The sequence below is a fragment of the Oncorhynchus clarkii genome, chromosome 25 (genome assembly GCF_045791955.1).
Source record: "Oncorhynchus clarkii lewisi isolate Uvic-CL-2024 chromosome 25, UVic_Ocla_1.0, whole genome shotgun sequence".
NCBI lineage: Eukaryota > Metazoa > Chordata > Actinopteri > Salmoniformes > Salmonidae > Oncorhynchus > Oncorhynchus clarkii.
In genome coordinates, this window is record NC_092171.1 from 16,800,266 (window position 1) to 16,825,160 (window position 24,895).

The 24,895-nt window shown below is 41.8% G+C and overlaps 1 protein-coding gene across 3 annotated transcripts in view; it reads right to left on the reverse strand.

Moving 5' to 3' along the window:
- The window catches only part of LOC139383719 (NHS-like protein 3), a 39,123-nt gene that overhangs the window by 13,596 nt on the left and 632 nt on the right, over positions 1-24,895 (reverse strand). For 2 of the 3 annotated variants that reach the window (XM_071128275.1, XM_071128276.1), the window contains exon 2: positions 7,594-7,852. In XM_071128275.1, coding sequence (XP_070984376.1) covers positions 7,594-7,828 — 235 coding nt within the window. In that variant the 5' untranslated portion in view covers positions 7,829-7,852. Of the gene's footprint in view, positions 1-7,593; positions 7,853-7,976; positions 8,100-24,895 lie in introns of those variants that run through there. The other variant, XM_071128274.1, reaches the window with a different exon arrangement.

Consider the following 24,895-nt stretch of genomic DNA (forward strand, 5'->3'; position numbering starts at 1 on the left):
CGGAGTCTGAATAGTCATGTAAATAAGGTATATTTTATAAAATATCTAAAAACCTGTTTTCGCTTTGTCATTATGGGGTATTGTGGGTATTTTTTATTGTATTTATTTATTTGACCTTTATTTAACTAGGCAAGTCAGTTAAGAACAAATTCTTATTTTCAATGACGGCCTAAGAACAGTGGGTTAACTGCCTGTTCAGGGGCAGAACGACCTTGTCAGCTCGGGGGTTTGAACTTGCAACCTTCCGTTTACTAGTCCAACGCTCTAACCACTAGGCTACCCTGCCGCCCCAGGGTAGCCTAGATGGATAAAATATTTTGTTTCCTCATAAATTTTAAATTAAGGCTGTAAAGTAACAAAATTTGTAAAAGGGGAAGGGGTCTGAATACTTTCCGAATGCATTGTATAGTGTACTTACAAATCCTGCCTCGTTCCAGTCCATTTCACATTCAGACACTACAGATCAGAACGATCCCTCAAGTTTAAACATGTCTGTACACACGCATGCACAGCATACACATTAAACTTTACTCAAACGTGTGTAAACAGCGCACGTACACACACAGAATTAGCAGCCAAGCACAGTAAACATGTAATAATCACAGTAATTACACCAATTAAGGTCAGAAGTCATGTGTACAGAGTACTTCCCTGTGGTTCTCTAATTAAAAACACTTAAAAAGGTCAGGAGTGACAGAACCTTCTGTATCCCACTTTCCTGACAGGCAGCACCACAGCAAGGGTTTAGCTAGTGATAAGCTCTGGATAAAATCCCATTAAAAAGAATGGAGAATGAAAGAGACTGAAACATGCAGAGTCAGACCTGCACAGCAGGAGGCACAGCTCTGGTAGGCCCCTACTGACAGGCAGGTCACACTACATTAGGAGCTTAAAATCTACATTACTAGACCAGCAGGGAGAATTTCAGGCAGTAGACACTATTCCCTCAAAGACAAGTGTTAGGATATCTAGAAATCATGGAAGCCTATGGCAAGCTGTTCTGTAAAGAACGTCTGGCTTTTGGAGAACTCTTCATATTAGCTATATTTAAAAAAAAAACAATTGTTTCTGTATTGAAGGTCTATGGATGTTATTACGTACAGTATATTACCTGTTCTTTTGGATGTTGGTGTGGAGCTCTAGTCTGGGAGCATATAAGACCAGCAAAAACTGATTTGAGACCACTGCTCCACCATGCACAACGCCTGCAGAAGGCAGCAAGCTCAGTACGGTACCATGGGCGTAGCAGCATAAGCACAGTGGGTGTGCTAGGTGGATTCCACTGGGCAGGTCTCGCTCTGTGTGCACATGTACATGCTGCTTATCACTACCTCAGTCTTTGAGAGGGCATGAAAAGAACATGACGTTCTGGGAGGGGAAAACTATTACCAGTTTAACCACCTTGACTTTAAGCTACCATTTTGTCAAAGCGGGACTGGCATGATCAAAAGCTGCATTGTTCCATTCATCTAGCATGCCATGAAGTTGTGTATAAAGATACTGTCATCCAAAAAGATACAATACCCATTTATCACTCAACTTCTGTCATGCATTCATCATCAACATCATCTTTTGTGGGCTGGCAGAGTTTCAAATTGTTTTCCTGCCATGACAATAGTCTGGAGGGTGGGAGTAATTTACATTACAATAAATGCTATGAAACGGTTGCTGAACGCCATGAGGCTTGACCAGGTAATGATTAGACTAAGCATTAGACTTTTACAATGAGTGAAATGAGTGATGGAATCCAACATATAGATAGGACTAGAGGACATGCATGCTGGCACTTTATATAAATAAATAAAAATCAGGATGTGCTGATTAATATTCCCAATTATTCTAATTGAAAATGTTATTACATGCTGTCATACAACTTCTTCCCATTCATCTGTATTGTTAATCACTAGGCAGGAAGCAAAATCCTACAAGCGACAGCCTGTGCTTGAGCTGTTGCACATAAAATAAATGGACATCTCCAGCTCAATGTCCAAAGGAGTGTTTCAGCCCCTGTCATTAAGAGCCAAGGCATACATTTCCCCTGTACCTGACCTTGGAGAGGTGACGTTGGGAAGTGTCACGGTGACTGCTTTCAGACAGACTGGGGTTACTTTCAGGTATTTCACACACACAGTGGTAAGGCAGAGGTCCTTGCCTTCTCATAAGACCGAAGCAGGAAAGACAAGCACATACACCACAGCAAGTTCTGTTAAACTCCTGCAGCTGCCAGGGGCAATGTAACAATGCAGAGGAGGGTGGTGTGTTTCCCACCATAAGCTGAGGAAAGAGAAACAGTATCCAGGCTCTAAAACCGGTTCTCCTGCTCTCCCCAGCCTTTATGTGCTCATCCAAGGCTCAGAGGTTTCTTCATGCTGTACAGTCACCCACACCCATGCATACACACCGTCACATTATGAAACTGTATGTCATGCCAAACTCAGTGTATAAAGTCAGCTAATCAACTGTGTGTAAGATAACATTGAAAGGCATGCTGAAATACTGTACGGCACTCCTCCTGTACTTCTGTATGACTACAATATTGCAGGACACTGCCCAGGTGTGGCAAAATCGTGCAAACTTTAGAAGGACTAGAAAGACAAAAATCGCTGTGATAACTTTTGACAAACCCGTACAAAGAGCTACCATTCTCTGGGCTCAGAGGAGTTGTGTGTCTAGAGCCGAGGAATGCATGGAATCTCCGGGTGAGAGTAGAACGTCTACAGATCAAGAATCCAGGTGACCTACAGGTGCCAGGTGAACAATAGAATCATATCACTCTGGCATCACTCCCCCTCTCCTTATACCCTTATCAGTCAGCTTAGTGTGAACCTGTTGAAAAAGTTCAGCTGTAGCGAGCACAAGATATGAGCGACAACAGCAGCATTAGGCCCGCTAACAGCCTGGCTTTACTAGGTGGCTTACAGGATCAACTGGGCCCAAAGCAATGCAGGCAAATAACACACGGTAGAAGCACTGAGGCCCATGCAGGTGATGTGTGCAGTGCCTACAGATAAATCACGCATGTACAGCAAACACACAAAGGGTCAGCCTATGGGATTGTGTGTCCCAGGACCATGTGAGGCATTGTCCAGGTCATCACAGGAGGCTGTGTCAACACATTTACTGGGCCAGTGGGTTACCCCACATTAAAATGTAGGGTCCAGGAGCACACTTATCTCTGCTAGCTACAATGTACTCAAACATGATGTCTGGGTCAAACTCTTTGGTCCATGTTTACCAATACATTCCCACCAAGAAGAAAGGTGGGGTGAACATACTATTTTAAGGGAGTTGAACTGGAAGAAAGATTTACAAAACACATCAATTTCTCACCAAAAGTTCTGAACAAGAGGCCATATGCCCATGACATCCTAACAACGCTAAACAAACCACTGTAGATCCCCTCTCATTCCCCATTCCATTGAGTATATTGTTTCAGGACACACATCAGCTGTCTGTTAGACTGACATTTATAACAGTAACATTGCTTGGATACAACAACAACACACAATGCCCAGCCAGACACGTTTTGATCTCTGATGGAAACTTATTTCATCTAATTCATAGGAGGGTGAGATCTATGTGAGGGAGGGCTGGGTCAAAATAAGAAACAGAACCACTTGTTTCTACTTAATGTAACTGTTCTGGCTGGGATTTTAATTAACTGGGTGCATGCCAAGCCCAGGCCAGGCAATAGGCCCCATCCTCTTTGGTATGACTGAATCACGTCCAGAATAAAAGCTGCCATTTATTTTTATATGGCTTATCTGGAGGAATTTAACCTTCTGTGGGGATACTGCGAGCTTTTCCAGGAGCATTTCAGTATCTGATGCCTGGCACAATACTTCTAGTTGCTATCTTGTAAAGTGTTAGTTGCCTTCTTATTTGAGCAAGCCACGTTGTTGGTAAAAGCAAGCTGCCTTTTGGAGTTACTTGCCAGGGCAAACACAGAACATGCCACATGTTCATCGCTGAGGGCTCACTTGCGTAATAACAGCTGGACTATAAATTACATAGAAAAAGGAAGACTTTGTCATTATGATAGCATCTGTTACCTGAAGGGACGCTTTACCTGAGGCCTACCTCTTCATTATTGCTGCATCTGTGAGTAATCCACTCAGACAGGTAGCACAACAGCAATATCCCACTGTTTGAAACAGTGCCCCTGCTCAGGCCACACAACATGTCAGGTCAAATTTGAAATTTCCCTTCTCAATCTCCTTCAACAGATAGGTAAACATTAGGTAACATTTCCAGGAATTATAGCTGTACACCACTGGATGGCAGAAGTCCATTTCGTAGCCCCACCTGTTGGTAGCACACAAATGAGAGCACTAAACTTGCTCCGAACTGGGTTAAAGAGATTTGAGGGGGAAACCTGAGGAAAACCTTCCATGAGAGGCCTGTGCCCTGCTGTGCACAATGTGGGGACATATCCTGTGCTGACCTTGGCAGGGGAGAAATCCCTTCTCTCCCTCTCAGTTTACATTCTCTCACAGAGCTCTTAAACAGCCCACCACTAACATGATGATTAGGCACTAGGGTTTAATGGCAGGAACCCGGTTACCGAGATATACCAGGATTTTCCCGGGATAAATAACTGCGAGAAACCGGTAAATTATAATAAATTATTTATGTGAACAGCAGGGCGTGAAATGGAACTGTTAAATGTATATGCGATGTCTAAATCTGTCTTCTCTACTGCCTCTGCATGATGAATCAACGCTCAGGGTGGGGACAGACAGCCCATCTCAGTATGGAGCGCAGTTCACAATGCATGTAGACCTCATCTCGCAACTTGTTTTTTATTGTGACAGGTAGGCTAACATTTGCTGCAGCATTGCCTATGCTAGAGTAATGTAAAGACAGAATGCGCGTCTTATTTACCAATCTCCATCTGGCTTTCAGGATGACCTTGTTTTTTAATTGTAAAGATTATTTTATTTGTAATTGCAGCTGCAGAGTTTTAAAACAGCCTATCACTCAAATATCGTTGCTTTAAAAACCGTGTGCGCGCGAGCACTCTCGCAGTCACTCCCTCTCCATCAACTCCATTCAAATAGCATCCAAAATAAATAATACTGTTCTAGATTGAGAGATAGGCTAGGATATAAATAGCGCTACCTCTTTCAGGTAATAAATTCAATGCAGTATTAGCCTTATATTTGGCCAATTATGATGAGTTACGCATAATAAGCGTCTAAATTACAGCATCTGTCTCTTGCTCAATACGCAAGTACCTGTAGCACCGTTAAAAAACGCTCATTAACTCTTGGGAGTCCAAATGCAGAAAAAACTAGACAATAGCTTGCTGGACATTTTTATTTTAGCATTTCTTATGCCAATAGACTATTCGAATAGGGACGCAAGCTCTTATTTGCTGAATGTTAAACACAGAAGCCAATAGTTTGAAAGAAGAGCGAACGCGGGCGATGGCGGAAGGCTATAGTAGTTATTTATTCATACCCATAACCATTCAATCTTTGTTAAGAGAAGTGAAAGCCTTCTGCATCGAATTGTAGTCCTATTTTATTCAAGTATGCCATTAGAATGATTAAGATAAGGACAACGATTATTTTTTTTTAATGTAACTGTTGAAAGCGAGTGACGCAACAAGAGAGAGAAAGGGGACGTAGGCTAATAACATTAGGGGGAACATTATGAAAAGGTAAATATGCGTCACCTTACTATAATACAAATAGGCCATATTAGATATCAAAATTCCAATCAAATTCGCTAGCCTATACACATGTGCTGCACCAGAATACTTTATCATGCTCGTAATTCCAGTCCATACAGTACAGTGATACAGTTCACACTCAAAAATATTAGCCAACTGGAGCTAGTTTCATTTATTTCCCAAGAGAGCATATAGGTAGTTACATCGAATGGCTTTTGTGTTTCTCTCAAGCGTAAAATGTGCTGTAGCCTATATCATACTGTATATGTATTGGATAACGGCACAATTATCTGGGCTTGTGCTCATTACATGCCGTTAATGTAGGGCTCATAAAACGTATTTAATATATGGCTCATCAGGCTAGAATTTGATCACGCTAATCAAAGATCTAATCAAATCCAGGCATTTATATGCTTTATAATAATGTTTTTGAATGACACCTCCGGTTTTGGCGGGAAATACCTGGTTACCCGGGAGAAAAGTGATTTATTCTAGTGATGGAACATTTGTAAATAAATCGGGAAAATATTCACCATCTAAGTGTGTGTGTGTACGCGCTAGGGCTCATGATTCTATTTGTATTACTATTCAATACTGCGATTATATTTCGATTTGACGTTCCAAACATGCGCGTGTATGTCTGCTACAGAGACAAGACAAAGCAAGTTTTGATAAATCAGTGAAATAAAAAAAAGCTCACTATTTAAAAAGAAAAATGGAAAAAAAAATGAGTTTAGGCGCAGGAACAGCCGAATGGCGCTAGCTAACGCTACCTACAGTAGCAACAAAAATAAATACTTTTACAAATCGATAGCCTAACTGGAGTCAAATATCAATGTTTCAGCCAAAAATACTGTGATATGTAATTATCGATCCCCACTACTAGTGTGCGTACCCGTGTGTGTATTTATGTTCATGCGTGAGTATGTTTTGATTGTGAGAGTCAGTGTGGTAGTAGGGCCCACTGGAAATCCACAAACATCTTTCCACTTCAACTAGCAGCTCTGCGTTTCCAGCTGTGTGACTGCAGGGAGGGGTGGGTTCACTCTAGTCTATGGAGCAATTAGCTGAAACGGCACTAGAACTTGTGTGGTGCTGCTTGCATCATTTGGATTGTAGGTGTGATTTTCAAAACATTACCTATAGCGGAATTTGAAAGTGAAACATCACTTAAAAACATGGCAATACCACAGGATACAGTACACTAGAGAAAACATTGAAGGACTGTCATTTAAATGTACATGCACAAGCTCCAACATGCATTGCTGAATAAGACTATGCCTGAGCCAGCTGCAGGTATTGTGTATTAGTTTGTTATGTCTTAAAGGGGGTACGTTTCTGTATGTTTAAACATACATTTATTGTCTAAACGTGTGTAAGTTTATGCATGTTTTAATGTGTACATTTTTGTATGTTTTCACCTGTGTGTGCGTGCCATATTTCATCCACTCTGGGAGTCTACTTCCTTGTTTTACAGTATGGAATCGCGACCTGTGTGTAACCTGAACACAGTGCTGGAGGGTGGTTGGGTAACACAGAACAGGACCGATGGAGGTTTGTTCACGGCATTCAATGGCTGGGGGAGGTCAAAGGGCAGCTGGTGAGTCAGAGACTGTTCAAACAGTCCTCCAGAGAGCAAACACGCCTTGGAGCGCAAGACCAGGAAATTCAACTGTTTCTGAACACCAAACTCCACTGTGGGATGTGCACTTTCTAGAGACTAGACTATAGTAGAATATAGCCACCTAGCCTACTTTAAATGATACCAATAAAGAAAATACATTTATAGCCACATCCTCAAATACTGTTGAGAGAGAGACAGCACACAGTGACTATGTTTAACATTGTTTAGCAATCAAAGTGGAGAGTGAGGATTTACATGGCAATAATCTCTTGGGTTCCCTGGTTGATCTTACCATGGCTGTGGCCCTGTGTGAAGGTCTTGCCCGTCATCGGCCGGCCTGGATTAAAGTCCTGGCTCTGTCCATTGGCATTGACGTCCTTCTTCTTCTTCCCTTTGAGCCAGCCGAATGCCCGGCCCAGGGAGCCCCGACGTTTCTTCCTTCGGCCCCCTTTGGTGAGCCTCTCATGGGCAAATACCTCCGCCAGGTCCTGGGGGATCAGGTCCCCCACAGATTCACGGCTAGACATCCCACCTCACACTGGACTTACTCCCTAAGAGAGAGAAAAGGAGATGGAGAAAAGAGAAGGAGTCAATTAGACAAACCCCACCATATTAATGTAACACAATACTAGCAATTCCACTCATTGAAGAAAAACCTTTGTATAAATACTTCACCATTGTCTATTCCAATTGCTACAGCAATTGCACACAAGCATTGCACCATTGGTTTCAATTTACTTCAACACATTTGATCATGCCCTTCTCTCAATGATAGGGTGTGAGGAAGCTCAGAGCCCAGCCCACTCAACCCCCTCCTATCCCGCCTCTCAACCAAACTTCACTGCCTCTGCAAAGAACTGGCACCGCCCTCTTCATTCCTGAACATGTAGTCATAATTCAGTGCCCCACCCGAAGCCACACAAACACACCCACAGACACTAAACAAACATATACACATGCACACCCACGTATACTTCAGCACAATACCAGAGAACTGACAGCATCCATCTCCAAAACTAGCTCACTTTTTCTCGCTCTGTTATGGTTTCTCTTTGGCTTTCTCTCAACAACACCAATACAATGAGCTCACCCCCCTCTCCTTCCTGTCAAACTTCTTTCCTCTAAGGCAGGTTTCACAACCTCACTCCTGGGGACCCACTGTGTTGGGTTCACTCCAGCTGAGGATTTTTTTTGACACTCGTCGCCATATCAGCTATGATTCGGGAAGCATGCACTAGAATCTCTCCCAACCCTTGGGCTTTATCGTATGTGATGATGGTTTGGAGGCAGCAAAGGAGTTCACTCTAACCGTTTGGCGGCTAGGATTGGGGACTCCAGCCAAGTTACATGAAAGCACATCAGCCAAATCTCAATTCTTCAGATAGAATGTGTGCTTGAGACATGAAACCAACACATAAGTCTCCAAAATCACTTGGCAAGATGTCCCTGGACTGACATCCATCCCTAATAGCAAAATGTCCAGGAGCCTTTAAGCCTCGAATATGGGTCTCAAAATGATCATAAAATGGTCAGCACTCCGTTATAACGTATTGAGGATCTGGAATGAGAAGTGGTGTACTGTAATTAAGGCCCTGGTTTGGCTATAGGCACACTAAATGATTGTAGGCAGATGCAGGCTGCCAGGCGCCCCTCACACTGGTCAGAAATGAACCGTTAATCACTCCAATTTCCTGGAGGAACGTCAGCATTCAACCACTGGAACCTCCAATGGAGGAATATGGGTAAACATCTCATCCCCACCCACCCAGACAGGGACCATCACTGAACTAACACCACAGACAATTACTGCTCATGATCGGCTCTTCCCAAGCAGGGAATTTATTTAACTAGGCAAGTCAGTTAAGAACAAATTCTTATTTTCAATGACGGCCTAGGAACAGTGGGTACAGATTTGTACTTTGTCAGCTCGGGGGTTTGAACTTGCAACCTTCCGGTTACTAGTCCAACACTAACCACTAGGCTACCCTGCCGCCCCAAATATACAAGTTCATATCACATGATTGTCTAATCAGAAATGAGGGGACTTTCCCATGGATGTTCTGTGAAAGAATCAAGAGGATAGCTGGAGAGGAGCTCAAGAGTGTAAATGTTTCTCATAAGAAATCATCACAGAGAGATGCTTTGAGTTGCAGTGAAAGGCCAACAGGCCAGTAAAGTGGGTATCCTTTAGTGAAAAGTCTCAGCCCCTTTCATCCATCTGCAGTGAGCCCTGTGTTTCTCTCCATGCAAATTACTGTAATTTAGGGATGAGTGACATCCGTTAATCTAAGCAGTAGCTACATTTGACAATGTGCAGATGCAGTGAAGAGATGGCTGTTGAACACTTGGGGTCCGACATCTCCTTCTTTCTGTTTCACAAAACACACACAAATTGTCAAATGCATTTGAGAACTTGGGCAGAAAAAGTTAACGTCGATCCACTGAGGCAAAAAGGACAACGTTGGAGAAAAGCTGCAAAATAGAGGGTTGAAAATAAATAGAAGCGAGAGCCAGGACAGTAGTCTAATGTTGGGAAAGATTTGGTGAAGTGGTTAGAGATGATAATAGCACTTCTGTTATGTGTGATTGTGAGGTGCTATAGAAATTAGACAGTCACAAGACAGAGACTTTAAAATGGCACGTCAAGGGAACTATTGTTCAGATGGGTTAAATGGAGTAGTAGCCTAACTGAAATATGGACACTGACTCTAGGACTAAAACCTCTCAGATAGTTGATATTACATTAGGCTCCCGCAGAATTAACCATTTCTTAACATAAAATTACACACAAAAAAATGTACATTTTGACTCAGGAACAGGAGTGGAGAAATATTTCTTTCTTTCAGCATCTTGAGAGAATGAATGAGTGGTTAGGATCATCTGTAAAGGTGCCATCTTTTTCAGCATCATAAAATCTGATAGTATTTCAACCACATAAAAATATGCATCCAAGCCGAACAGATCTTATAAAAAACAAAACAAATCATGTTGGGTCGTTTTAACAGCTTTTCATTTCCTTAAAAGGTATATTTCATTTTTTACTGTTTACTTTTAGTGTTGAAGCATCATCCAGACAGTTTTGGTCAAAGTTCCATTCCTGAGATGTGTGTCGTCTGGCTTAGTTGCTTGCATGAGCCAAATAGTGGTAGAGATGAGACTCACCCAAAAACGTGCTTCAAAATGACTCCAAATAAAATTCTACAGACTATTACGTTTTCTGGGGGTCTGTAGAAAAATGTGATATAGGACTAACTATTTCAGCTGAAGTACGTTGCCAGTGTTGTTCCACTTGCACGAGCAACAAGTATGACACTCCAGAGTTGGCATGTCATGTCTCGCTTGTCAACAGCGGATAACGAAAACAAGCAGCATTGCACTAGCTATGACAGGGATACGGATAGCCTAGATGTCCATATCTATGACAGGGATACGGATAGTCTACATGTTCCTAGCTATGACAGGGATAAGGACAACCTAGATGTTACTAGCTAGGACAGGGATAAGGATAACCTAGATGTCCCTACCTATGACAGGGATACGGATATCCCTGTCCTAGCTAGGGACATCTAGGCTAAGGACAACCTAGATGTCACTAGCTAGGACAGGGATAGTCTACATGTCCCTAACTATGACAGGGATACAGATATCCCTGTCCTAGCTAGGGACATCTAGCCTAAGGACAACCTAGATGTCACTAGCTAGGACAGGGATAAGGACAACCTAGATGTCACTAGCTAGGACAGGGATAAGGACAGCCTAGATGTCACTAGCTAGGACAGGGATACGGATAGCCTACATGTCCCTAGCTAAGACATGGATAAGGATAGTCTACATGTCCCTAGCTAAGACATGGATAAGGATAGTCTACATGTCCCTAGCTATGACAGGGATAAGGATAGTCTACATGTCCCTAGCTAAGACATGGATAAGGGTAGTCTACATGTTCCTAGCTATGACAGGGATACGGATAGCCAAGATGTCGAAAGAAGCTACATAGGTTGTTGGATTGCTAAAGTAGTAGTGTATAACATGTTTATATGTTCTTTAACTTATTCAAAAGTGTATTTTTCTATTAGTTGTATGTGTTGACTGTCATAACCTTTATATTACTAATGGATTGTCGAAAACACATACCTGCACAATGTGTCTTTATTTGGGAACATGTTTGTCTCATAAAAACAAGCTTTTATTTGGGAACAACAAGTAACTTTGTTGTTCACATACACCTTGTTACATGGTTATAGCCATGTTGTGTAATAACATGTAATGACACCAAGTTCAGTCTTTATTCATTCTTCAGAATCAAGTGGTTCAGAGAAGCAAGTGTGCGTCCTCAGACTCCTTGAATCCAACGTATACTCCTGAAGGTAAAGGACACTTTCTACGGATGGCCTCAACGACGCATGATGAGTAATACTGTCTTACCTTTTCCAAGCTACTCCCTTGAGTGCCCATTCCATCACAACAAGACAATATTGAATATGGAACAGGGGAAAATATCAACAAGGGATCATTATATGAAACAGATAATACATTAAAATTGATATGTATACATTATTTATAACTTCAATTTCAGATGTGGATCTTAGGGACATGGAAAAACATTTCAATTACTCCTGGGTTGATAAGGGCTAGGAGATCTGCATGATCTGTCACACAGACTGTTGTGCTGTGATCAACATCAGTGTCTTCAGATTTTTCACATTCACACCACAAGTTCCAAGTTTGTGAGGACGTTTAGAAAAACTTTTTTTGGGGGGGGGGGGGGGGGGGGGTTGGGGATGAGTCTGGCCACTGCCACTGTATGGCTCATGCAAGCAACTAAGCCTGTCAAAGAAATCTCAGGAATGGAACTCTGACCATAACTGTCTGGATGATGCTTTAACCCTGAAAGTAAGTGGAAATTAGGTCTAAAATGCAATAACAACAAAAAAGAAAAGGAAATATCCCTTTAAACCGGTCAAATCTTTCACGTTTTGTTTATTGCATTTTCTCCCTGGTCCCTAGACGTCTTTGCTGGGTGAGAGAAGCAGATATGAAAGAGGAAAGAGAAACTTTAGCAATGTCAACTAGATTGAAGCATTCTATTGATTTATGACATTCTGGTGAGCAAGAGTTAGTCTTCTACGGCAGTGGTTCGCAAACTTTTTATAGGTCCGTACCCCTTCAAACATTCATCCTCCAGCTGCGTTCCCCCTCTAGCACCAGGGTCAGCGCACTCTCAAATGTTGTTTTTTGCATCATTGTAAACCTGCCACACACGCACTATACATTTATTAAACAGAGTGTGAGTATGTCACTTCTCACAAGCCAGGTAGTGATAAATAGCTCTTATATGACCAAGGCACAAATAATAATCAATAGTTTTGCTCTTTATTTAACCATCTTACATATAAAACCTTATTTGTTAATCAAAAATTGTGAATAACTCATCACTGGTTAATGAGAAGGGTGTGCTTGAAAGTATGCACCTAACTCTGCAATGTTGGGTTGTATTGGTTTGAAATCATTTTTCCACAGTCTGTGCCTGTATTTATTCGTCATGCTAGTGAGGGCTGAGAATCCACTCACATAGGTAAGTGGCAAAGGGCATCAGTGTTAACAGCACGATTTTCCAAGGCAGGATGCTCTGAGCGCAGCCCAATCCAGAAATCTGTCAGTGGCTTCTGATAAATTCAATTTTGATGAGGCTCTCTTGTTCAGATATCGGTAAGTGAACTGGAGGCAGGGCATGAAAGGGATAACGAATCCAGTTGTTTGTGCCATCCATTTCGGGAAAGAACCTGCGTAATTGCGCTCCCAACTCACTCGTTCTTCGCTATATCTCATTTGACATTGTCCATAAGCTTGAGTTCATTTGCACACAAACAAAATCATACAATGATGGAAAGACCTGTGTGTCGTCCTTGTTAATGCAGACAGAGAAGAGCTCAAACTTCTTAAAATCATAGCCTCAATTTTGTCCTGCACATTGAATATAGTTGCGGAGAGTCCCTGTAATCCTAGATTCAGATCATTCAGGCGAGAAAAAACATCACCCAGATCGGCCAGTCGTGTGAGAAACCCATCATCATGCAAGCAGTCAGACAAGTGAAAATGGTCAGTAAAGACAACTTCGTCTCTAAATTCTTTGCCCTTTGATAACTAGCGCACTTCTGTAATTTGTAAAAGCGTTACATGGTCGCTGCCCATATCATTGCAAAGTGCAGAAAATGCACAAGATTTCAGGGGCCTTGCTTTAACAAAGTCAACCATTTTCATTGTAGTGTCCAAAACGTATTTCAAGCTGTCAGACATTACCTTGGCAGCCTCTCAGTGGATGCTGCAGTGTACCCAAGTGGCATCAGGAGCAACTGCTTGCACGTGCTTTACCACTCTACTATGTCTCCCTGTCATGGCTTCTACGCCATCAGTACAATTACTAACACATCTTGACCACCAAAGTACATTTGATGTCACAAAAGCTGTCCAGTACTTTAAAAATATCCTCTCCTGTTGTCCTGGTTTCCAGAAGAGGATGTCTTCTTTAAATTGATCCCCCATAAACGTAACGGACAGGAGCTGTGCCAGGCCCGCCACGTCTGTTGACTCATCCAGCTGTAAAGCATAGAATTCACTGGCTTGTATGCGAAGCAGTAATCGTTTCAAAACATCTCCTGCCATGTCACTGATGCATCATGAAACAGTGTTGTTTGATGAAGTCATTGTCTATAGTTTTTTTGGTCTTTTCCCCCAGCATTGTCCCAGCCATATCCGCAGCAGCAGGAAGAATTAAGTCCGCCACAATAATATGGGGCTTGCCTGTCCTAGCCACTCAGTAGCTCACCATACAAGACGCTTCTAGCCCCTTCTTAGTTAATGGTATTTGTTGCTTTTATACAAGTCTTACTACTCAAAAGTCATCTTAATTCTCACAAAAAACTACGGTGGCTTATTTTTCAAATTGCCATGTTTTGTTTAAGAGTGAAGGCTTAATCAAGTTGTGGGAGCACTTTTGCACATATAACACTGTGGCTGAGGAAAGGCACTAGGCACTACTCCCAATATAAGTGAACCCCAAATAAATGTAGTGCTCATCATATTTGCACCTCTTAGATGGTCCAACGTCCCTGTTTGTTGTTCGGCGCTTTTCCAGGTAAGGGGGCAGTAGCTCTTCAGCTGCATCAGATTCACAACTGTCAGTGTCCATGCTAGCTGGGCTAACATCAAATGTAGAATTACTGATGTTAGCATTGGATGTGCTCGTGGAACCAGAACAACTTGTCGTCGACAGGTGCAGTACTACCAGTAAAGCTGGTATGTGTCTCTATGGACGCGGGCCTTACTTTTTTTGACCATTTATCAATATTCGAGCAAACGGAATGAGCAGCAGCTATGAGAGTAACGGTTAATGTGATTCGATGTTAATTATGAGACTAGGTTACCTGAATTTGACATTGTGTTATTTTGTTGAACACTAGATGGTTTAAATGTTATTTTTGGCAGTGAAACGAGGCTACTCAGGTGAGAAAAACACTCACCCAAATGTAAAGCCCCATTGGAAAATATAAATGGAAATGTTTGAAAATGTGCAGAATATCTTTAAAAATAAAGTGAATCACAACGCGTACCCCAGTTTGGGAATACTTGTTCTAGGGTAACAAGTAATGACAGAAGAGAAGCTGCATTTGCATGTATCCAATTATAGACTAGTTGACTAACAAATGGCCTACCAAAATGTTGGAAATTATATGAAGAAACATATACCTATCTAAAATGGCCTGTCAAAAAAAGGTTAGTCTCTCTCTGACTGGGCATTCTCTATATTTGCGGGTGAGGGTCAGGGGCGGGCCTCTGATTTTCACATATACAGTACCAGTCAAAAGTCTGGACACACCTACTCATTCAAGGGTTTTTCTTTATTTTTGACTATTTTCTACATTATAGAATAATAGTGAATAAATAAAACTATGAAATAACACATGGAATCATGTAGTAACCAAGTGTTTTGTTACTACAAATATATTTTAGATTGGCATTCTCTCAACCTCCATCACCTGGAATGCTTTTCAGTCTTGAAGGAGTTCCCACATATGCTGCGCACTTGTTGGCTGCTTTTCCTTCACTCTGCGGTACAACTCATCCCAAACCATCTCAAATGGGGTTGAGGTCGAGTGATTGTGGAGGCCAGGTTATCTGATGCAGCACGCTATCACTCTCCTTCTTGGTCACATAGCCCTTACACAGCCTGAAGGTGTGTTGGGTCATTGTCCTGTTGAAAAACAAATGATAGTGGGACTAAGGGGAAACCAGATGGGATATCGCTGCAGAATGCTGTGGTAGCCATGCTGGTTAATTGTGCCTTGAATTCGAAATCAATCACTAACCGTGTCACCAGCAAAGCACCTCCACACGGTGGAAACCACAAATGCGGAGATCATCCGTTCACCTACTCCGTGTCTCACAAAGAAAGCAGTTGGAACCAAACATTTCAAATTTGGTTCAAAGTTCTTGACGTTTTCCGGATTAACTAACATTCATGTCTTAAAGTAATGATGGACGGTAATTTCTCTTTGCTTATTTGAGCTGTTCTAGCCATAATATGGACTTGATCTTTTACCAAATAGGGCCATCTTCTGTATACCACCCCTACCTTGTCACAACACGGACTGGCTCAAATGCATTAAGGAAATAAATTCCACAAATTAACTTTTAACAAGACACACCTGTTAATTGAAATGCATTCCTGGTGACGACCTCATGAAGCTGGTTGAGAGAATGCCAAAAGTGTGCAAAGCTGTCAAGGCAAAGGGTGGCTACTTTGAAGAATCACAAATATGAAATATTTGTAGTAACCAAAAGTTACTACAAATATATTTTATGTTTGTGATTCTTCAAAGTAGCCACCCTTTTCACTGCCTTGACGACAGATTCCATATGTTATTTCATCGTTTTGATGTCTTCACTATTATTCTACAATGTAGAAAATAGTACAAATGAAGAAAAACCCTTGAATGAGTAGGTGTGTCCAAACCCGCGCACCACTAGCTTATGCATTTATAAGTAAGTAGTCTAAACCACATTCACATTAGCACATAAGAGATCATTAATGACAACATTGTATATAGTTCCAGTGGATCTAATCACAATGCTGTTGCTGTGCAGTCATGACCAACCCTTAGATAAATACATGTTTGCCTAAGTATACAACAGAGCACTTAGGACTATTGTGAACACTTTAGTCGGGACGTTACCATAGAGACCCTCTTTCTCACACACACAAATTAAGAATCAGGACACACCAAAACTCTGTCACACAAAGTTGCCCGTGCCAAAATTACAGTTGCTTCATTGGCACTGTCATTATAGTACTCCAAAACACACAGCTCAATGGTGGCTGGGTGTTGACGCAAATGATACACACATAATAATACACACAAAAATAGGGTTTAACAAAAAGTCTCAAGGAACGTGTGATTTAAGATATAAACATTGATTAATACGTGGCTATTGATTTACCTGCATCCACACACATGAGCAATCATTAGCCTCCCCTGTGGTTTTCCAGCCCAGCCCAATCCTGCTGGAGCAGGCCTGTGCTCTGACATGCTGTTTACTTTTCCCTCACAATAGACGTGGTGCTTTCACATTGGCCAGGAGAAACGTCTACTGAACAGTCCTACACAGGACAACAGCAGCAAAATAGCTCATCAGTAACTACAAGACAGTGTAGAGGATAGAATGTTGTGTTTGCCTCCCTTCTTTGAGAACAGAACAACTTGTGATTGTAAATCCTGGAGCAGTGAGGGCCCTGACAGTTTGCACTACCGTATGTCATTGACCCACATCAATTCCATGGGATCTGTAGGTCTCCAGTTTTATGAGGAAGCCTGGGGAGGGAAGCAGTGAAAAGCTGAATTGCCTGAAGCAACCATCAGACCCACACACCACGATGTATGTAAACCAGGCCACATATCAAACATCTGCAGTGCAGCTCATCCTGAGTATCCCAATCCAGCTATTGAAGGGTGTGTATTTCCTGGTTGAAATGTATCACAGCAAAGGCGGACCAGTTTGTGCGACTTTGGTTTGGTTAACCTGCTATGGCAGACATATACAGACCAATGTAATGCAACAGCACAACCTATACAGTGCCTTCAGAAAGTATTTGCTCATTTTTCCACAATTTGTTGCGTTACAGCCAGAATTTAAAATGGATTCAAATTAAAAGTGTGTGTAGGCCAGTGACAAACAATACCCCATAACGTCAAAGGGGAATGAAAAGCTGAAATGTCTTGAGACAATCGGTATTCCACCCCTGTCATGGCAAACCTAAATACATTCAGGAGGAAAATAGTAATAAGTCACAATAAGTTGCATGGCCTCACTCTGTGTGCAATAATAGTATTTAACATGATTGTCTAATGACCATCTCATCTCTGTGCCCCACACATTCAGATAATTGTAAGGTCGAGCAGGTCGATCAGTGAATTTCAAACACAGATTCAACCACAAAGACCAGGGAGGTTTTCCAATGCCTCACAAAGGGCACCTATTGGTAGATGGGTCAAATAAAATAAAAACAGACATTGAATATCCCTTTGAGCACGATGAAGTTATTAATTACACTTTGGATGGTGTATCAATACACCCAGTCACTACAAAGATACAGGCGTCCTTCATAACTCCGTTGCTGGAGAGGAAGGAAACCGCTCAGGGATTTCACCATGAGGCCAATGGTTACTTTAAAACAGTTACAGAGTTGAATGGCTGTGATAGGAGAAAGCAGAGGATGGATCAACATCCTTGTAGTTACTCCACAACACTAATCTAATTGACAGTGAAAAGAAGGTTGTCTAGCAATGATCAACAACCAATTGACAGATCTTGAAGAATTCTGAAAATAGGCAAATGTTGCACAATCCAGGTGTGGAAAGTTCTTGTGAATCTTTCTGGGTAAATCTACAACTGTAAATCGATGCCAAAGGTGATTCTAACATGTATTGACTCATGGAGTTGAATATTTATCTAATCAAGATATATTAGCGTTTTATTTGAATGATTGTATTTATTTTTAACAAATGTTAGAATTTTTCTTCCACTTTCACATTAGAGTATTTTGTGTAGATCGTTGACAAATAAATGACAATTAAATAAATGTTTATCCCACTTTGTAACAACAAAACACTGTAAAAGTCAAGGGGCGTGAATACTTTCAGAAGTATTGTGTAAGTGAGGGTTGGAATAAGTTTACACTACAGGAGTTGTTGCAAAAGTGACTCAGAGTGAAGAAGCAGACCAGGCTGGTACATGTGCCCGTGGGGACAAGTCAAAAAGGGTGTGGCAGTGAAACAGACATCTTTGTTTAAAGAGTGAGTATAACTTGGTTTAAGCAGGAGCACATTCACCATGATATGGGAGTCTGGGCTCCAGGATTTAAAGTGGCAGTGCAAAGTTTAAGTTCCAGTCAGACTCAATGCCCAGTCATCCTACAGCATCCCCTCTGACCCAACGGCTCCCCCAGGGAGAGCTCCCCCAGGATAAGCTACAGTTTTGAACACTTTTGAACACTTTGTGAAATAATGTGACGTGCTGCTATAATATAGAGTTAACATTTTACTAGTGTGAAAGTGGCTTTACTGTTCTTTCATGAATCAGGGTGTGCCTTTATTCTGTAGCCGTTATCAAACAAAGGAGAGCAGCAGCACTCAAGTAAAGGGCATTTTACAGAGAGGCAGTCGATTAGAAAACCATACACATTCTAAACCAGAGAAGTGCATGCATTCATTATGTATGTCCATTGCTGTAGGTGAGGCACCACTATAGGGGAAAACTGGAATAACCCAATGAATTCCATTTCCTACAAAGGATTGTCACATGAAGCAATGACAGCGGGTGGTGGTTTCTAAAACATTTTGTTATGTTGTGCAAATGGCTCTGGTCAGTTCCTAGTCTTCCTATTTACTTGTTGTGCAAAACAGTAGAAAGAGGAAACATTGAAATACATCCGATAAGACAAATGGCCTTCCAAAGAGAGAGGCTGAATATATATAGCTACGCATTCATCTTGAGAGGAAATCCCTTACGTACATTTTGTTGTTGCTATTAAAGGATGTGAGGATCAGGAGTGATAAAAATGCAACAACAATACATGCCAATTAAGTAAGATAAGGGCCGTCGACAGGGAATCAGGGTCATTATTTTATTAGTACTTTTTTTGGGCCCATCTTTTGTCCTTTTTGGAGGACAAAAGTAACTTTGCTTTACATTTTTGTTTTTACGGCTTTTTTGTTACATATGGGCAATTCCACGGTAGACTCAGATTTTTCACTTACAATGTATGCCAAACAAAAACCATTGATTTCAAAAGTTTAACAAACCATACAACTATGTACAAGGAAGACTTCATTTACACAGAACATTTTACAAAAACTTGACTGGAAGAACTGTGCAGATGCAAAGTTTGTTAACAGAATTTCTGTAAAATCTCCCTCAGTTTTTTTATGAGTCCATGTTCTCCAAAAAAACTCTAATCTTTGGTCCGAATTAAGATTCAATGGTGTCTGCAGAATGAATTGGGTTATTGAACTACAGTAAGTAAAGTGGATTTACTCCCAGTAACGGAATAGCGGAGACAAAATTTAATCATGGGTCCCTTATCTGTGCTACGCAGAAATGCATAGTTATGGACGTGAATGCCATTCTCTTCATGGGGTTGTATCCTAAATAGGTACACAAATGTAGAAACATGCAATATCCTCCTCTGCATATCTGGGTATTATTCTACACACTGACTATTATTTTAATGAGCTCTTCCCCCAAACAAGACCAAATCTGGTTGGTCCGGACCAAATCGGAACTAATCATAGACATCCATGTTTGATAAATTTGGACATCAGAGTACAGCACAGTAGAGTAGAGTTCAGTACAGTATAGTGTACTCAACGTGTGCTCTACTTTTTACTATACTGAATTCCACTTTTCTTTACTCTACTGTCCTGTACTGTATTGTCCAAACTGGTGAACCCAACATTGGTTTGTGACTACTACGATTTAACTCTTTAGCCAATTCAATTGCAGAAATTCTGTTAATTTTTTGGAAATTCCATTACCGATCTGGTAACAGAATTTAAAGTTTTAAGCACTTGTAAAAAATACATCTGGTGACCACCATTTGCCTAATGCAGCGGGATAAATCTCCTTCACATAGAGTTAATCAGGCTGTTAATGGTGGCCTGTGGAATGCCGTCCCACTCTTGGCTGTGCGAAGTTGCTGGATATTGGTGGGAGCTGTCGTACACGTCGATCCAGAGCATACCAAACGTACTCAATGGGTGGCATGTCTGGTGAGTATGCGGGCCATGGAAGAACTGGGACATTTTCAGCCTCGAGGAATTGTGCACAGATCCTTGCATTACCATGCTGAAACATGAGGCGATAGCGGCGAATTAATGGAAAGACAATGGGCCTCGGGATCTTGTCACAGTATCTCTGCACATTGAAATTGCCATAGATAAAATGCAATTGTGTTAGTTGTCTGTAGCTTATGCCTGCCCATAACATAGTACCCCATGGTGGCAGTTCACATCAGCAAACAACGCGCCCAGACGATGCCATACAACACTGTCTGCCATCTGCCCGGTACAGTTGAAACTGGGATTTATCTGTGAAGAGCACACTTCTCCAGTGTGCCAGTATCTAACATTTGCCCACTGTAGTCGGTTACAACGCCGAAATGCAGTCAGGTCAAGACCCTGGTGAAGATGACGAGCATACAGAGAATCTGTTTCTGCTTGAACTCTTCAGTTGTGCAAACCTACAGTTCCATCAGCTGTCTGGGTGGCTGGTCTTAGAAGATCCTGCAGGTGAAGAAGCCGGATGTGGAGGTCCACGGCTGGCATGGTTACACACGGTCTGCGGTTGTGAGGCCAGTTGGACGTACTGCCAAATTCTCTAAAATGAAGTTGGTGGCTTATGGTAGAGAAATGAACATTCAATTATCTGGCAACAGCTCTGGTGGACATTCCTGCAGTCAGCATAACACTTTTATGCTCCATTAAAACTTGAGCCTTCTGTGGCATTGTGTTGTGTGACAAAACTTTACATTTCAGAGTGGCCTTTTTTTGTCCTCAGCACAAGGTGCACCTGTGTATATGATCAAGCTGTTTAATCAGCTTCTTGATATGCCACACCTGTCAGGTGGATGGATTATCTTGGCAAAGGAGAAATGCTCACTAACAGGGATGTAAACAAATTTGTGAACACAATGAGAGAAAAGCGTTTGTGTGTATATGGAAAATGTCAGGGAGGTTTTATTTCAGCTCATGAAATGAACACTACATGTTGTGTTTATATTTTTGTTCAGTATACAGTTTTTTCAGTAATAACTATTACCGGTCATGAGGTTTTTAATCCCACCCCTCTGCTACTCTCATTCAGGGTCATTGTTGCTGTAAGGGGGAAATATGTGGAGTCGAGCACAGATCTGTTCAAGTCTGAGTGCTTTTGGGACACTGTAGCCATGCAGCAGCTTGTCTAAGAGTAGAGGCTGCATTCCTGAGAGATTGATAATTGCTGAGGAACTCCCCTTTCCAAATCTCCTTCAGCCTCTCGCTCTTGTTCTCCTTTCTCATGACAGGGCACTTGAATCTGCCTGTTTCTAGACCTCCTCAGTGTTGCTGTGGGTCTAAGCCTGGACCTCTGTATTTTTGGAAGAAAACCAGGGGAGAATAAGTATTTTGACAGTAGTGACAGTGGCTACTGGGGGGAAAAACACAGCTGAGACTTAAAGTACATCCTCCCCTGCCACTGGCATCTCTGAAGCCTCTGTTCTCGCCAGTTAAAACAAGCCCTCTGTGCCCTGACCACAATAACACACACACACTGAGCATGCTGAGAGGACTAGGAAACATTATTGGAAACTCTATGGGACATGCAGAAATACAGGAGAACAGTCTAGTCCAGCAGTGGAAAGATGCAAATGTTCTCTATGTAAATGTTTTTTTTATATTTCAGAAGGCTTAAAATGGGCAACTAAAAGAAAGTATGTCCCATTTGGCTAATACAACTGATACACAGTCCCCAAGCTTATACTTATGCACCGTCAAGGACAGTCGGACTGAGAACATGAGACACACATATTGAGGGCCAATGTTTTAACTCATTGGATTTCTCATTAATATTGATCAAAGGCTCATTGATGACAGATGAGTAACTCAGCCAATCCTACTGATTAAACCTATTGTCTGCCACTCCGTCTACACACAGAAGGCTCCTCACTACACTGCAGACATAAGTCACTGCTGATTCCACTACACTCACGACACTGTCGCCCATTCCAGACTGTGATTAGAAGGTCTACAGCCCATCATAAGAGGGATGTTCTCTTTCCACTGCTGCAAACTAAGTTCTGTACTGACCAGGCCCCCTCTCTCCACTGCTGCAATGGTTACTGTGGTCATTCTACTGAGTTCTCCCAACACTGACTACAGTCTAGAGACTGAGCTTTTATTCCTCTTAGCACCCTCAGTCTGTCATGCCCTCACCCCTCTCTTACTAGTGTCCTGAGTTTTTCATGGTCAAGTTCCAATCTGGGGGAAAAGTCAGGGCCCTAGCTGTGCAGAGGCATCCCCTCCTGGCTCTGTGGTTACATAAGGCACCTGTTATCTCCATGGATACAAGCCATGGCCTGGCTTGCGGCCAGGTGAGAAGGAAGCACCACCAGTAAAGGACACACCCTTCCTAAACAAAAGTATATTGTCTCCACTACAGTTCAGACTGTTCTGTAGAGGTCAGGGTGAACTCATTAGGTGCAGAGGTTAGGTGGGTTGGTTGTGTGAAATGGTCAGGAAAGAGACTATACACCAATGTTCATTAGCAGACTACACTGGTAATTACTTCTAGAGAATATTCTAGTTCTAGTTGTCCATAATAACATTAATGAGAAAGAACAAGCAACTGACATTGTGACAACATCTAGCACGACTGATAAATCTGGCCAAATAGTCTCCAAAAGGACTCTATCCATGGAAATACACCAATACATTCCCCAACTGATCTGCAGTCAAGACAATGTTATGCTTTAAGCTTCCAGTTCAAAGTCCATGGACAGGCAATGTACAGTATGTCTACAAACAGAGGGAGACCCTGGGGAACTGAGAATGTCAGGCTATCTTCACTCATGATAAAGGATAAAGGAAATAAATTAGACTGCCATGTGGCCATTTACTGGGAGAGATCATACCAACCAACATCACCAGTGCCATAAGATTGGCAGTGTCCATGAGTACTGCTCAGATAATTAATAGAAAAACTGATTTAGCCTTTCATTGCAAAGACCTCCTTAGTAAAACATTTTTAGGATTATATCTTTCTACCCATTTGTTTAACTGTTCCTGGATCACCAAAGGCCATGCTACACAAATCTCCACCACATCTGAACCTGCATCCCACTTCTGACATTAACTTTGGGCTCCCGAGTGACACAGCAATCTAAAGGCACTGCATCTCAGTGCTAGAGGCGTCACTACAGACCCTGGTTCGATTCCAGGCTGTATCGCAACCGGCCGTGATCGGAATTCCCATCGGTCGGCGCACAATTGGCCCAGCGTCGTCCGGGTCAGGCCAGGGTAGGTCATCATTGGAAATAAGTATTTGTTCTTAACCGACTTGAAAAGTAAATAAAGGTTAAATAAAATACATTAAAAATGCCAATGGTTGGCTGTACCTTAGCCAAGTACATCAACTCCTCCACTGAGTTGAGTGAAGACAAGTTTTTTTGTTTTTTTTATGAACCTCAGACTCCTTTGATTTGTTATGCATCGATACTTAAATTCTTAAACCCTTACTGTGTACCAATTTGTCCTCTGTTGTTGCATGCCTTTCTTTGCTTAAATCCATACTTTAACATTTTATTATAATCAAATACAAACCACCGAATTCGCACCGAGTTGCCATCTTAGAGCAACAGCAATGAGGAAACAGCCAGGTGGTTGTATGATAAACGTTTAATTAAAAAGCATGGATTTCAGAAAACAAAGAAAGGCCTGCAACAACAGAAGACAAACATAGGTACACAGTAAGGGTATTGACTCAGTGACTAGAAGGAGTCTTCTGTGCTTAGCCTGAAGACCTGGCATTGAATTCAATGTCGGACATAAATGAACGTTTGGGTCGTTTTAAGTTTCCTCTCACGACCTCCACAAGACAGAATGTTGAATAAATGTAGATTTTAACTTACTTTACCGGTTGTTCTTGCTGTTGGCCCTTTTGCAGGTAGAAATGCGAGACAATATATCGACAGCAACGTATAATAACAGCGCATTCAGATTTCTGTCTTTTTATATTGTGCTAGAAATCGGAATACACTACCAGTGCTTTGAAAAATTGATGTCATTTTACTTTCCTGTGCATATATTGTCTCACATTCCTACCAGCAAAAGGACCAACCACACAGAAAACCGGTAAAGTACGTTAAAATATAATTGTATTCAACATTCTGGCTTGTGGAGGTCATAAGGATTCAAATGTATTCAACGTCTGGTCTTTAGGGTAGTCTGCGCTCTAGCTGTACTGTACCATCAACCGCCAATCATAGGCATATTTCAGAATGCCTA